This window comes from Fonsecaea multimorphosa, assembly GCF_000836435.1.
Source record: "Fonsecaea multimorphosa CBS 102226 unplaced genomic scaffold supercont1.24, whole genome shotgun sequence".
Classification (NCBI taxonomy): Eukaryota; Fungi; Ascomycota; class Eurotiomycetes; order Chaetothyriales; family Herpotrichiellaceae; genus Fonsecaea; species Fonsecaea multimorphosa.
Window position 1 is genome coordinate 285,885 of NW_015971658.1, and position 13,159 is coordinate 299,043.

The window sequence follows — 13,159 nt, forward strand, 5'->3', positions numbered from 1 at the left end:
AGCTCGTCCATAAGCTCTTCTTCAAAATGTTGCAGTTACTTGTGTTGGCCACATTGGTCGGTGCTACATTTGCTAGCTACGGTGCCAATCTCAACTACCGTTCTCCCTCCCTCCACCACCCTGCTCTAGGTATCTCGGTACGGAAGGTGGTCAAGCGACATGTTGAGAGACAGTCTACACCAGCTTCGTCGCTGAATTTCACTCATGGAGTTGCCTCCGGTGACCCATTCCCGAACAGTGTGATCTTGTGGACCCGTTGTGCTCCCACCTCAGACGATGTGACTAGCAATAGCTCCACCAGCGGTTTCGTGCCACTCTACAATCCTGTCCCCATCTACAATGATACTGACGAGGGGAAGCCGCCGTCGACTTCTCCTGTTTGCCTGACCTGGAAGATTGCCAGCGACTCGGCGTTGTCGTCTGTGGTCGACCAAGGAACTGTATACACGAGCTCAGACGTTGACTACACGGTCAAAGTCGAGGCCACGAAGCTGCAGCCTTTCACACAATACTGGTACCAGTTCACTGTCTGCAACAGCAGCGTGTCTAGCTTGGTCGGCAGAACCAAGACTACTCCCGCAGCCACTGACGACGTCTCCGGAGTCAACCTAGCGGTCTACTCTTGCAGCAATTACCCGTTCGGGTTCTTCAACGCGTTTGGTAACCCGGTACGCAAAGATTCCGTCGACTATGTTATCCATCTTGGCGACTATATTTACGAGTATGCCAACGGTGAATACGGCTGGGGTCAGACTATCGGCCGTGTCCCCTTGCCGGATAGAGAGATCTATACTCTTTACGATTACCGCAAGCGGTGAGTGATTTGCGGGCCTTATATGCTCCAACGATGTCTGTGATCCAATATCAAGCGACCATACTGACTCGACTCACGTTTACAGTCATGCCACCTACAAGACCGATCTGGATCTGATTGCTAGTCACCAAAACTTCCCCTGGATCGCCGTCTGGGATGATCATGAGGTTGCCGATAATACCTACCGGGATGGCTCTTCGGAGCTCAACAACACCGAAGCGTCTTTTGTTACAGATGGTGGTGTCTCTGTGGATCAGAGGAAGATGAACGCTGTCAGAGCATACTTTGAATGGATGCCCATCAGACAAGTCGAGATGGGTGATGATGTAAGACAACTCGTTCTGGAGAAGTTCGTTCTGACCCCCGATCTAGCTTCGAATCTGGCGATCGTTCTCTATTGGCAACCTCATTGACCTCGTCATGCTCGATACACGCCAGTATGACCGCTCTATAACCGACCTGTACTGGAACACACACTACGTCCACGAAATCTCGAACGATGCTGGTCGCTCCATGATGGGCTCCCGTCAGGAAAATTGGTTCTATCAGACCCTGATCGACTCGAAGAACCGTGGTGCTACATGGCGTGTGATTGGGTCTCAGACGGTCTTCAGCCGCATCAACGAAAGTGTTGCTTATGGCAATGTCGATCCCCTCGATTACGATGCGTGGGATGGATACCAGGCCAACCGCAACCGCACCTTCCAAGCGTTGTACAACAATAACATTACCAACAACATCATGCTCTCAGGAGACAGCCACGCAAACTGGGTTTCTGACCTGGTATGGTTGGACGAGCATCCATATGACCCCACGACTGGGGAAGGGGCTATCGGAGTTGAGTTCGGCGGCACGGCCGTATCGTCCCCGTCGCCATACGGCGCAAACATCTCCCTCGCACTTAGCCTTCAAGCCAGCCAGTTCCTCGTAGGTGCCAACCGCGAGTTGCAATGGCAAGAGATTTACTACCGAGGGTATTACGAGTTGCACGTCACCCAACAGCAAGTCAACGTGTACTACTTTGGAATGCCGACGGTGGTCAACCGCAACCCGAACGAAATCTCGCTGGCAAACTTCACGGTCATCAACGGTGAGAACAAGCTCCATCGCTTTAACGGCTCTGTTGTGGCCAGTCCTGTGGAGAACGGCTACGTCAAGTTCGGCCAGACCAAGCAGACCAATATCACCAATGCGACGGACACAGGGGCGTACTTCATCAGTCACGCTGGACTGGAAGTGCTTTGAGCGATGCGAAGGTGTAATCAGCGATGGCATGTCCACTGGCAAAGGGGTCCAGAGGGGGAGGTGTGACACTATACAAAATACAGAAATAATATAACACCTCGGCGGCCTAATCCATACCGTCGTTCAACTACCAAAATACTGTGCTATAGCTACATATGCATGAGAGGACACAAGTGACCCTATTCAAAGTCCGCGTCCTAGCCAGTTGCCGGGAAATGAACTCTTCAAACTGCCGCTCGCACTGCCGTGGGTAAGTGTCTTCGGAATCAGACAGGCCGCGAGGCTGAATCTGAAGATCTAGTCTGAATTCAATCCTTGTGAGATGGGTTCGTCCCCAATGCCTACTACTGCCTTTCACCACAATCCTGGGCGGGGTTGGGAGCGTGTAAAAGGTAAAAAACTTGAGACAGCCTCGCGAGGCTGATTGATGGGCCTGACAGTGTGGCTTGCGCACGTCACCGACTCTCGCGTCCTGCCCAATCAGAACATACAGGGCTTGGGCTGTTTGCTATCACCTATCTAGCTCGCTAGGTACCTTATCCACCCACAGCACGGAGAATAATAGTATATGGAGAATTAAGCACCGCCACAGAATTCCAGATTTCCACCTCTTGTCATAACCTCAATCCTCCCCCGTCCTCTGACCACACCCCCGCCAAGGAAAGAGGTGTGTGCCTCTCTTTTTGAATCCGTGATTCTGGACACCAAGGATTCTGCCCTACGCTGTTGCTCCGCTGGGCTCGGCTCGGCTATGCTGCGTTTTTGGAAAGGGCAGATCTTGCAAGAAACTTGTCGCCGGAGCACAAGAGCCGGGGGTTGGTCGAGTCGAGTAATGTGACTTGAATAAGAACGAAAAAAGCGGGATCACCCAAGCCCACCACTGCCATCGAGTTTTGCGCGAACCGAGAATCTCTCGCGAACGAGCGAACGGGGAAACACACGCGCGCAGAGCCAGACATAATAGAGCGGGAGAGGCGAAAGGGCGAGGGATTCTGGCCCTTTGTTGATCTTGCCCCTCCCCTTTTCTTTTCTTCCCTTGCTTTGCCCTGCCTCTGGGCTCACTTTGGGATTCAACTGATTTACTGAAGATATCAGTTCAGTCACACTGGGTGACAAAAGAGCCCTTCACTCCCCTCCCAAAAAGGACTATTTCTGACAAGGGGATATTTTCTCTTTTTTTGTCTCTTCTTTCGTTTTCAAATTTCAAATTTTTTTTCTTTAGTTTCTCTTGAAACGCCTCTCTTTCTCGGAAAGAATACAGGCTACCAAAGGGGATAGCGAAAAAGGGGGGAAAGAAAAGCAAGAACGAAACAAAGGGAAAAATTCAGGATTTGTCGGGTCTAAACGTCCATCCATTTACTCTCAACCGCTCACCGGGCCGACCGCACGACCATCGCTGCACCTAGCGACGAGGTGTGCTTTCTAGCTATCTCAGCACGGGAGGAGCCATTGGACATCAAAACTCAGAGAAACAGAGCAACTCACATCACACTCTTTTCCCGAACATGCCCTCCCCACCGGACCTCCTCGCCTCCTCGGTCCCCCGCGTCGGAGTCGCCGTGTTCATCCTGCACGCCGACCCATCCAACTCCCGATCCATATCCACGACTTCGCAACAACCCAAATATAAATTCCTGCTCGGCAAACGCCTAGGCTCGCACGGCGCGGGAACCTGGGCCCTACCGGGCGGCCACCTGGAATTCGGCGAGTCGTTTGAAGAGTGCGCGGCGCGCGAGGTGTGCGAGGAGACGGGTCTCGACGTTGCGGAAATTGAATTTTTGACCGCGACGAATGATGTCATGCCGTTTGAATCCTCACCTCTTACAGAGACGACGGGAGCGAAGGATGGGAAGGTTGTCAAGGGGAAGCACTACGTGACCATCTTCATGACGGCGCGGGTCCAGAACGACGACGACACCCGGTCAGGGATGCCGGAAGCGAAACTGCTCGAGCCGGACAAATGCGCTGGATGGGAGTGGGTGTCGTGGGACGAGCTGGTTCGATGGGCCGGGCCACAACTTAAACAGCTTGGCTGGGAAGTGGAAGGGGCCGGAGAAGGGGATGGTGACGGATCGACCGACCGTGAAAGGGATGCTCGCACGTTGTTCTCGCCCATGATCGCGCTTCTGGTCCAGCGGCCTGGAGTGATTCCCGGTCAGCAATGAGGGGCTAGGGCTAGTGACGGTTTTCTACCTGGATGCATAAAAAGCTCCGTCTTATACAAAGTTTGAAGAGCCTGCTTTCGCCTACGCTCGAGCCTCCGAAAAGATCGAAGATAGGTTTCAACAAGTTCGGAACTCCCTGCTGCTGCTGCTGCCAGAGCGACACAACGAAAGAATGACTGCAAAAGAAAAACCTGCGTAATGCACGCGGAGCACATCCATGACGGACATGAAGTGGTAAAGCGGAGAGTGGATGGAAGATATTTACCGCATGTCTTCCCAACAACTAGTTGAAAATAGCCTACAAAGGTTGCATGCCTTCGACTGCCTCAACTCCGTCATGGCTTCTTCTCAATGCTTCTGTGTTCCCCTTTGAGGAAGGCAAGACACTCCCAAATCATCCAGCTGCGCCCAACTCCTCCCACATAAGGGGCTTCAACCATGCAAGAGGAATATCCCAATGCGAAAATCCCGAGCGTTTAGATGCAATGAAAAGTGGTGTAAATCTGCATTTCCTCGACCAATATCTTATCCGTCACTCATTCCTCGTCGCGTCTTTTTGTCTTTCCCTGAGCATTGGCCGTCACTTCGTCAATTAAGTCATGTTGATGTTGACATTTGGCCTCAAGACTGGAGACTCCCTCTGGGATGCAATTGATCTCCCTCTCAATCCATTAAATAAATTCATTATAGCGTTGTTCCTGTCATTGATCGCTAGACATGCATCCCAAAATCTTACCGAAGAAAAGTGCTGAGCAAGATTGCTGGTATAACAACGGCAAAGTAGTAAACCTGTGATTGGTAGATTCAATGACCTTGTGGACTGTGTATGATGACCGCCGCGATCAGCTAAGTAGCCAAGGCTTGCGGTGCTGATACTGTGCTAGCCCTCTGCTGGCTCGTCGACCGAAGGGTTGTTGAGATATCCTCTGATGCCCTCGGGTCATCGCAGCATTCTAGAAGGACCTGATGGAGCTTCAATCTTAGGTTCCAAGGTCCAAGGTAGACCGTTGCCAAGGTGAGATGGTGTCTGTTCGGCGGCAGGTCTTATTGCACGTGGTGACGGCTGCTGAAAATTCTTGTTGCTGGGGGATGCATTGGGTCTCGGAGGACCAGGCTCGGCCTTTGAACCGGCATCTGCTCTACCATGAGGAAGTCCAGCATCTGAACCATATTTAGGTGAAGAGACCTTTGCTGGCGAGGAAGCCGCTGTATTGGCAGAAGTGGGCGTAGCAGGCTGGCTGGTGGATTTGTTGGTGGGTTTTGTAGATTTGACAGAGAAGAAGGGCTCATCCCTCCTTCTTATATACTCCCGTGCCGAAGGAGAATTATGATACAGGATCGGCTCAGGTACTCGAAAAGAGTTGGATTCAGCCGCCTCGGCGAAGGCGCGCTGATATGCGATCTCACCGTAGGGGTCTTCTACGGGAGCACTCCTGTTGGCATAAGCCACATCCGGTCGATAGCCTCGTGCAACCCATGGGTGGTTGGGATCTCTCGGTGAAATATCGCGAAGGTGGTCTGCGCGCCTTTTGGTCATCGCTTGACGTGGTTTCTCTTTCCCCGTCTCCTCGAAAAGAGAGATGACGATGACGACGAGTGCTGACGATCACAAGGAGGAATGACTTAACCTGGAGATCGGGTGAGGGTGGGTAAGGCTTGGGTGAGATGGGTCAGGAGAAGGCTGGGGGGGAGACAGCCGTGAGAAGGATGAACGATGGTTCACGGACGAAGCATCTGAGAAAGAGACTTTCTGCTCTCCCTGATTGAAGGAGGGGAAGCTGAGGGTTGGAAACGTGGACGATCCCGTGGGTTTAACAAAAGGTCTTTCACCGAGTTTGAAGTTGGGTAAAACCTTAACTGGAACATGGGGGATCCGGGGGAAGGATCACCGCCCAATTGGCTACCAAGCTACCGTCTAGGCGAGGCTGCTGCAGACGGGTGCAGGTGCAGGGTGGATTGCAAGGGTGGGCATGCAGCTTTGGGACCTTGGGACCTTGGGACCTTGGGTGCAGAATCTGCAGGTAGGTTTCCCAGGTGGTACGGGAAGGATACTTGCTGGGCGCTAGCCGGATAGGCACTGCAGGTGGACCAGAGTGGACAGCAGGTTGACCGTGGGCATGCAACCATGGAGAATTTCCAGCCTAGCAGTACCCGGCAGCCCGTATTCAAGGGAGGCCAGCGAGGCCAGCGCGAGCACCCAAGCAATGCAAGCACCGCCGGGAAGCTCCTGCCACCCAGCCTGCCACCCACCCAACAACCACCTGATGGGCCTGGCGAGACCATTGACAAGCCAGCGCGGAGCCCGGCCGTGAAGCCGCCCACCAACTGAAGCCCAAGCAAAAAATAACCACGGCTGCACAGATCACGGCTCGCGGAATCTTCACTCCTTCTCTGTGACTTCCCCCCCCCTTCGGTGCCCCCCATCCTCTCCACTCTGACAATATCTCTTTTGCCCCCTCCAAAGTTGTTCTTGGATCGCTGCATGATGCCCTAATGGAATGCACATCATCCTCCGGGGACACAAGAAGAAACATTTCTTCCGGTGTCTTGCATTCATCCTTGCACCCCCCACTTGGCTTTGCTGAAGAATGGAGTTGCAATTTCATCATGAGCTCCACCACCAAGCCCACCCCAAGGTCCCAAAACATACCTTTGCGGGCATCACCAGCGTTACTATTATTCACCGAAAGGATATACTCGGTATTGGCTCGGATCAACTTGCCCATCAGACCGATGGTGTCCGACATCGTCAATGATCGTCGAACCTATACCTCGTGTTGATAAAAATCTTTTACCTACTCGCGCGGCTGATTGCTATGAGGCTATGAACCAACGATGCTGGGCGCTTTGAAGCACATGCCAGAAACTCGGCATGACTTCGCTCATCTCGTATTTGACCGGAACGCATTACTCGACCGCCATGGCCCTCGTGCCCGCCTAACTGCCGTGTCTAGCCCAGCCAGTTGGCGCTGCAGGAAGTCGGGCAGACAACCAGGTATCCTCGACTTATACCGACATATTGGGACCAATTGACATGCCCGTCGGGCCCCTTTTCCTGCTGGCTCTGGATAAGTCGGCGCTGTGTTGGGTTCTCTTGGGCTTACCCAGTTTGGAGTCCTGCTCAACCAACCCGATACGGCGGCTGTCGCCGTCCAAGACTACGACTCAACTCGACACACACGAAGGGGCCTTGGTGGCGAGAGAGATCAAACTTAATCAAGGCGCCCCATGGTTGGTTGAGAGGTTCAATGGAGCACGGTCCCCCAAGCAGGTGTCGCGGTCTGACGTCGAGGCCGCCGAGTGCCGGAGACCACAGAGTTGGGCGCTTCCGGGCGTGCTATGTAGGTAATAATACCTCACATTGCTCAGAAGCTGCTCAGGTTGTCGCACTCAAAGTGAGGATGCGGGAGTTCAAGACGCTCCTCTTCAGAACTTGTGTAGGGAGGCTGCCTGGACATTCTGTATGGGGTCCAGGCTTCAGGTAGGCAACCACCCAACACGCCTCTGGCCATGCCTATGGCCATGCCTGTGGCCATGCCGCGGTTTACTTGCAGCGGCAGGTGGAGGGGCAGGCCACGTCTGACAGCAGTGCATTTTCCGAGTGGCCATCCTTTGTTTAAAATACTGCGCCTGTGATTGGGTTATCGGGCATCCTTATCAGCTTGAGGCTTCTTAGTGCCCCGAGCCCTTCGCCCAGCCAATGCCAGGCCATGGCTATCACTGCGACCTGCAACCTGACATGGGTACCCATACCATGACGGACCATCAGGGTTTCTGGTCTCGCGACCAGACTCTTTTCACGTAGCCTTCCGCGGGCAAAATGCTTCTTGCCCTTTGCTCACATACTAATGCACTACTTCTTTGATGCTTCCCCCAGATACTCCCTCACCGTGGTGCTGCTTGACACCTGATAGAACTTCGTGCTTTCTAGACAAAGAACGGTCTGGCGCAACTCTTCCTTACTAGATCCCGCGGCGCCTTATCCCTTCCATTTTATCTGTTATCGTCCCCTCCGTACGACCATCCCACCCTTCAGCGACCATCTACTCTCTCTTGTCAACCACCACTCACCTCCACCCCACCTCCCACGTTTTCGACAGCCTCAATTCAAAAGGCCCATCTGGTTGCCTTGCGATCTATCAGATCACGTATTACCTATCAGAGGCCTCTGCCTGCGCCTCTGAGATCACCCTCGGTACCGAAATCGTGGTACCACTGTTCCGCGAGCTACTTCGCGCCTTGTCATCAGCCGCGTGCCAATTCTGTGGTCGATACCGACATTAAGCGCATTCACGAATCCTCCGCACCAAGTCTGTGGCGCAGAGACATCCCTGGGACTATTGTGCAAGCGTTCCACCCGCTTCAAATACTTAATCGACCTTGGGGAAAGCGTTTCCGTCGCTTGTCTCTTCTGCTCTGCTGCCCAAGAAACAAACGCCAATCTTCTCGTGTTAAACCGTTAATACTCTGATTTCGGTCTGAGCACAAGTCTCGCAATGACCACCAACACCACGACTCAGCCATACGCGATCCCAGACTACATGAGCCAACAGCCTTCCCCAGCCAGTTCAACCTCGCCCACATCCCCTCGCATGCACGACTACCTCCAACAGCATGCGCCCAACCCGTATAAGCAGCTCCGGCCGCTCAAGTCTCCTCTCTACGTTCCTGCTGTCCTGCGGCCAACCGAACATTTCTGCACACCTTCTCCCATGACTCCACCAAAAAGTCTGCATGGATCATTGGACAATCTACAAGAAGACGAGGGTCGGACAGCAAGTCCAGACCATCAAGACGAGTTGGGCCTGGATGCCTTTGACCCTGATTGGGCTCAAGAGGAGGAATTGGGTGAAGTCACAGGCCCACCAACCAGAGAACATTGGAAGGTATGTCAAGAATAAACTGTCATTCAGTCGATTTGCCGATAGCCACCCTCGATTCTCGGCACAACTGCATCAGCATACCGCGTGCATTGAGACATACTGATGGATGCTAACATGTATATTCTACTCCAGCCCGACGAAGCTTCACCGACTTGTGACTCGCCACAGTGTCGATCTTCTTTCAGTCTGTTTGTTCGGAAACACCACTGTCGCCACTGCGGCCATATCTTCTGCTCCTCACACACCCCCTACACTATTCCCCTTGACCAATATGCCCAATTCCATCCCGATGGCATCCTCTCAAGAGCATGCGAAGTCTGCCATCGTCAGTATCAACGCTGGGACACGGCCCGGTCAATCCGCCGCAAAAACAGCCAGAACAGCAAGGATGATGGCAGCAACGAGAGCGGCCCTCCCACGCCTCTCGCGGGACCGACGGGCCACCGAAGGATGATTTCCAACGGCATTCGCACGGGCAAACCGGTCGAGGACGTCGCTAACAGCGTACCCAAAGATTGGGCGTGGAGCACTTTCTGAGCGAATTTCCCTTCCCACGCATTATTGGGAACTCCGGCGGAGTACTCCACCGATTCCAGGCACGTGAGTCGGGGTCTACCGCGCCCCTCCCGGGAGCGTTACCTTTGCAGGGAACACAGCCCGCGAGGCTGGACCCTCGGCAACCTTCGTCACATCCTGGCGGCACCCAGACGGAGGCGCCGTTGCCGTTCACTCAGCTCCGGGAGTCAAAACTAATTGTGGCATCCTCGATCGGTTATCTGCGGGTGTACCTAATCCGTTCTTGATCTCCGCGCTGCGCTGCCTGTCAGGCTGAGGGAACGCCTCTCCAGAAGGCTGTGATGCCCTCCCAGTCACGAGGGTGAGTCTTCGTATGTGTCAGATCTGAGTAGGTCCGTCATATGATCGGAAAAAAGTCCTTGCGCTCGTCGACTACCGGGCGAAGTGACAGACCAACGAGACCTGGACCCGGCGATTGCACCATTGTTCCTCCGCCGAAGCGTTGCGGTGTGGTTACACCACGCTAGAACCAAGGGAGTCCGGTACAGGACACGGGATATACCCCGGACCAGACGGGGAACCGTCTGACATGTGGTTTTGTTCGTCGAGTTAGTCATGTGTGACAGGTATACACATCAGCACATGCAAGGAAGCAAGGATGCAAGGAGGGGGGGAAAGATATATGATTTCCATTTTGGGGGAATTCCACCCATTCTGGCGGGTCGAGGTGGTTTTAATTATAAGCGAGCCCAGTTTCTTGACGATTACGATACCCAATCGGCACTTGATGCTTCCTTTGAAGATTGTCTATTCATTTTTAGATTATTTGGGGATTATTTTGATACAGGGTTTGCTTGGGCTGTAAATTGGGTGGTTGTCTGAGGGTCCTTTTTTTTTCTTGATGCGACGAGATTGTCGTCTCTTCTGTTGCGGGATTTTAGATATACGGGCCACGTTAGTAGTACTAACTATGGTTTTCCTCTACACATGAGTATAATGAGTCTGCTTCTGATCTCTCTCTGTCTCTCAGAGATAATCCCAAATGTAGTAACTGTGTGCACTGTACATAGCTTCATCCATCTTCGAATTCACCTGGCGGGTGGGTGGTGGTTAAACGCTCATGAAGTTTTTTGGCTCAGAGTATTTGATATCCATCCGCTTGACATCTCTTCTCGTTGATGGAGCCCCGTTCTTTGAATCATTATATGGACGAGGTACCAGAGCGATTTTCCTGCTGGGCGCGCAGCACGCCTGATGTGTGCACCCCTAGTTCTTTTGATAGGGTCGTCATCTGCTGTAATCGTTGTTGTCGAGGCCGAGGGTCGGGCTTCGAAGGGTTTGTTCTTCAGCACAGATTTGGGACATTGTAATGGGATATGCCCTGGTTACATATGTCGAACGGCCCAGGCAGTGGGATAGGGCATATATAACTCTTCCCAACATCTAGGATTTGGACTACCTTTTGTTGTGCGTGCAGGAAGGCAAGGAAACTTATCGGCAGACATTATCATCCATCGTTCATCCCATCAACTGGCCCAAATCTTCCGGCGGCCACCTCGTCTGGGCGAAACTGATGCACCGCTTGATGCTCTGCAGGAACTTGCGCGTGACCTCGTCGCTCATGATATGCGCCTGTTTCCCGCTCGAGCTCTCATGCAGTTTCTCCCGCGCAGATCGTTCGTGGATGCCCACCATAGTCACACCGATTGGCCAGGCGGCTTTGCCGATTGACAAGGTGAGGTACTCGTCGTTTGCCTCGACGTACCGTCTCTTCTGAGCAGAGCGCACAATCTTACAGATCGGTTCCAGCAAGTCCGAGTCGAGGGATTGTTTCTCGAAGTGCCGGAACAGAGGAGTGAGGTCCTTCAACACGACGAGGTAGTTGTTGTAGGCGGCTTTGCCGCTGGAGGATTGCTTGACCGACTCGTCTCGCTCAGCGAGCGCGTGTGACCACTCGGTGAGTAGGAGGGTGAAGTAGGACGCAAGCTGGCGGTGGAGGAATGTGTATTCTTCTGTTCCTGCTTGAAGTGGGAGGGTTGAAGGGAGGAGCATGTCCTTTTCCTCGACGGGTTCTAGTGTGGTCGGGATAGGTCCATTGCTCAGCTTCTGTGAAGAAGCCGTCAGGGCTTTCCGGGTGACGGAGTAATAGCGCTTCAGTCGCGCAGAGTAGTCTTCATCGAAGAGAGTAGCCGGTTCACTGATTTGGCGGAGTTTCTTTCGCAACTCATCATCGGGGATATCGTCTCCAATTTCACCTGTGCCTGCTTCACTTTTCTCCGTCTTGCCGTCCTCGAGGACGAGCTGTTCTGGTACTTCGGGCAGTCCGAGGCGTTTTCTCCGTCTCCTTTCTTCTTCCTTCTCCTCCTCTTCTCTCCTCCGCCGTGACTCCTCCGCCAGTCTCCGCAGCTTTGCCTCCCTGCGCGCATCCCGCTCGGCCTCCTCCTCCTCGAGTTTCCGTTTCTTCGCGAGACGTTCTTCCCGTTCGGCTGAGAGTCTGGCCTGTTCGGCGAGGTACTCGGCTTGTCGCGAGGCTTCGAGGTCGGCGCGGCGGACGTATTTATTTGCCGCTGCTGTGGAAGCGGGTGAGTCGGGGGTTGGGGAGGGCGAGGAAGGAGACTTTGACAGCGGTGGCTTGGATTTGGCGATCTGAGCCGACATCAGGGATTTGAAGTCCATATCGAGCACTTTCAGAGGGGATGGGGAGGCACAGGTGATTCGTGAGAACAACTCTCAAGTGATGAAACAGGCAGATGAAATGAGGCACGCGGTACAGAGTGCTGGTTTTTGGAGAGTTTAGATGTTTCCCCACACTTTCAAGGTTTGGGAGCCTCAGCGCAGGAGAAAGTTTCACCGACAATGAGAAATTCCACAACACTTTCTATTTTTCTGAATACATATCACACTGAACAGTCCATGCCTTCAAGTAACATTAAGTCCTAAGTTGCGCCATCCCTACTTCAGATCCATCCCAAGCCTAAATTTGACTACTTTAAGAGCACCGAGCGACCTCGGACCTCTTCTTGACAGATTGCATGGTTGAGGGAGGTATCGAGGCCCTATGCCACCAGTCCGTATGCTCGATGTGTTCCGAGCCAAGCCCGAAGAAAGCGCCAACTTCAATATGCCTCGCTGTTCTAAGGTATTGGAGCGCTATCTCGTACATTCACCACGTTGGGTGGCGTAACATCTGTGTTGAGGGCGAGGTAGGTAATGGAAGTGATGTTGGGTGATGAAGGACTGCTGCGGCAGGTCGAGCAATGGATGGAGCTTGTCCTCTCCATTGAGCTGCTGTTGGTGGTTGACGCCTTAGCTCCTGCCTTCAACCTGAGAAAAAGTGCGTTCTTACCTTCAACGGGCTGTCCAGCGACAGAGCTAGGGCGTTCATATATCGGAAGCTGAACGTGCTCCCCTCTCTGCTGGTACGCTTTGAAAGCCGCAAATACCAGTGGCGGAAGGGCGACGATGACCGCGACAATGCCGACAACAGTATCGGCAGAAACATACATTACAGATGAAGCAGTGAAGGGCAGTTTTGT

The 13,159-nt window shown here is 53.3% G+C and overlaps 5 protein-coding genes across 5 annotated transcripts; 3 read left to right on the plus strand and 2 right to left on the minus strand.

The window, feature by feature from the left end:
- Positions 1-26: 26 nt before the first annotated feature.
- Positions 27-2,059, plus strand: Z520_09507 (uncharacterized protein; the record flags this gene model as incomplete). Its single annotated transcript, XM_016780001.1, has 3 exons — positions 27-814; positions 900-1,140; positions 1,187-2,059. The coding sequence occupies 3 exons, from the start codon at positions 27-29 to the stop codon at positions 2,057-2,059; spliced, it is 1,902 nt and encodes a 633-aa protein (XP_016628940.1).
- Positions 2,060-3,564: 1,505 nt separating this feature from the next.
- Z520_09508 (uncharacterized protein) lies at positions 3,565-4,224 on the plus strand (the record flags this gene model as incomplete). Its single annotated transcript, XM_016780002.1, has 1 exon — positions 3,565-4,224. The coding sequence occupies one exon, from the start codon at positions 3,565-3,567 to the stop codon at positions 4,222-4,224; it is 660 nt and encodes a 219-aa protein (XP_016628941.1).
- Positions 4,225-5,164: 940 nt separating this feature from the next.
- Positions 5,165-5,761, minus strand: Z520_09509 (uncharacterized protein; the record flags this gene model as incomplete). Its single annotated transcript, XM_016780003.1, has 1 exon — positions 5,165-5,761. The coding sequence occupies one exon, from the start codon at positions 5,759-5,761 to the stop codon at positions 5,165-5,167; it is 597 nt and encodes a 198-aa protein (XP_016628942.1).
- A 2,959-nt stretch (positions 5,762-8,720) lies between these two features.
- Positions 8,721-9,644, plus strand: Z520_09510 (uncharacterized protein; the record flags this gene model as incomplete). The annotated part of the gene is made up of 2 exons (XM_016780004.1): positions 8,721-9,110; positions 9,240-9,644. 2 exons carry the CDS (start codon positions 8,721-8,723, stop codon positions 9,642-9,644), a joined length of 795 nt encoding a protein of 264 aa, XP_016628943.1.
- Positions 9,645-11,141: 1,497 nt separating this feature from the next.
- Positions 11,142-12,299, minus strand: Z520_09511 (uncharacterized protein; the record flags this gene model as incomplete). The annotated part of the gene is made up of 1 exon (XM_016780005.1): positions 11,142-12,299. One exon carries the CDS (start codon positions 12,297-12,299, stop codon positions 11,142-11,144), a length of 1,158 nt encoding a protein of 385 aa, XP_016628944.1.
- Between the last annotated feature and the right edge of the window lie 860 nt (positions 12,300-13,159).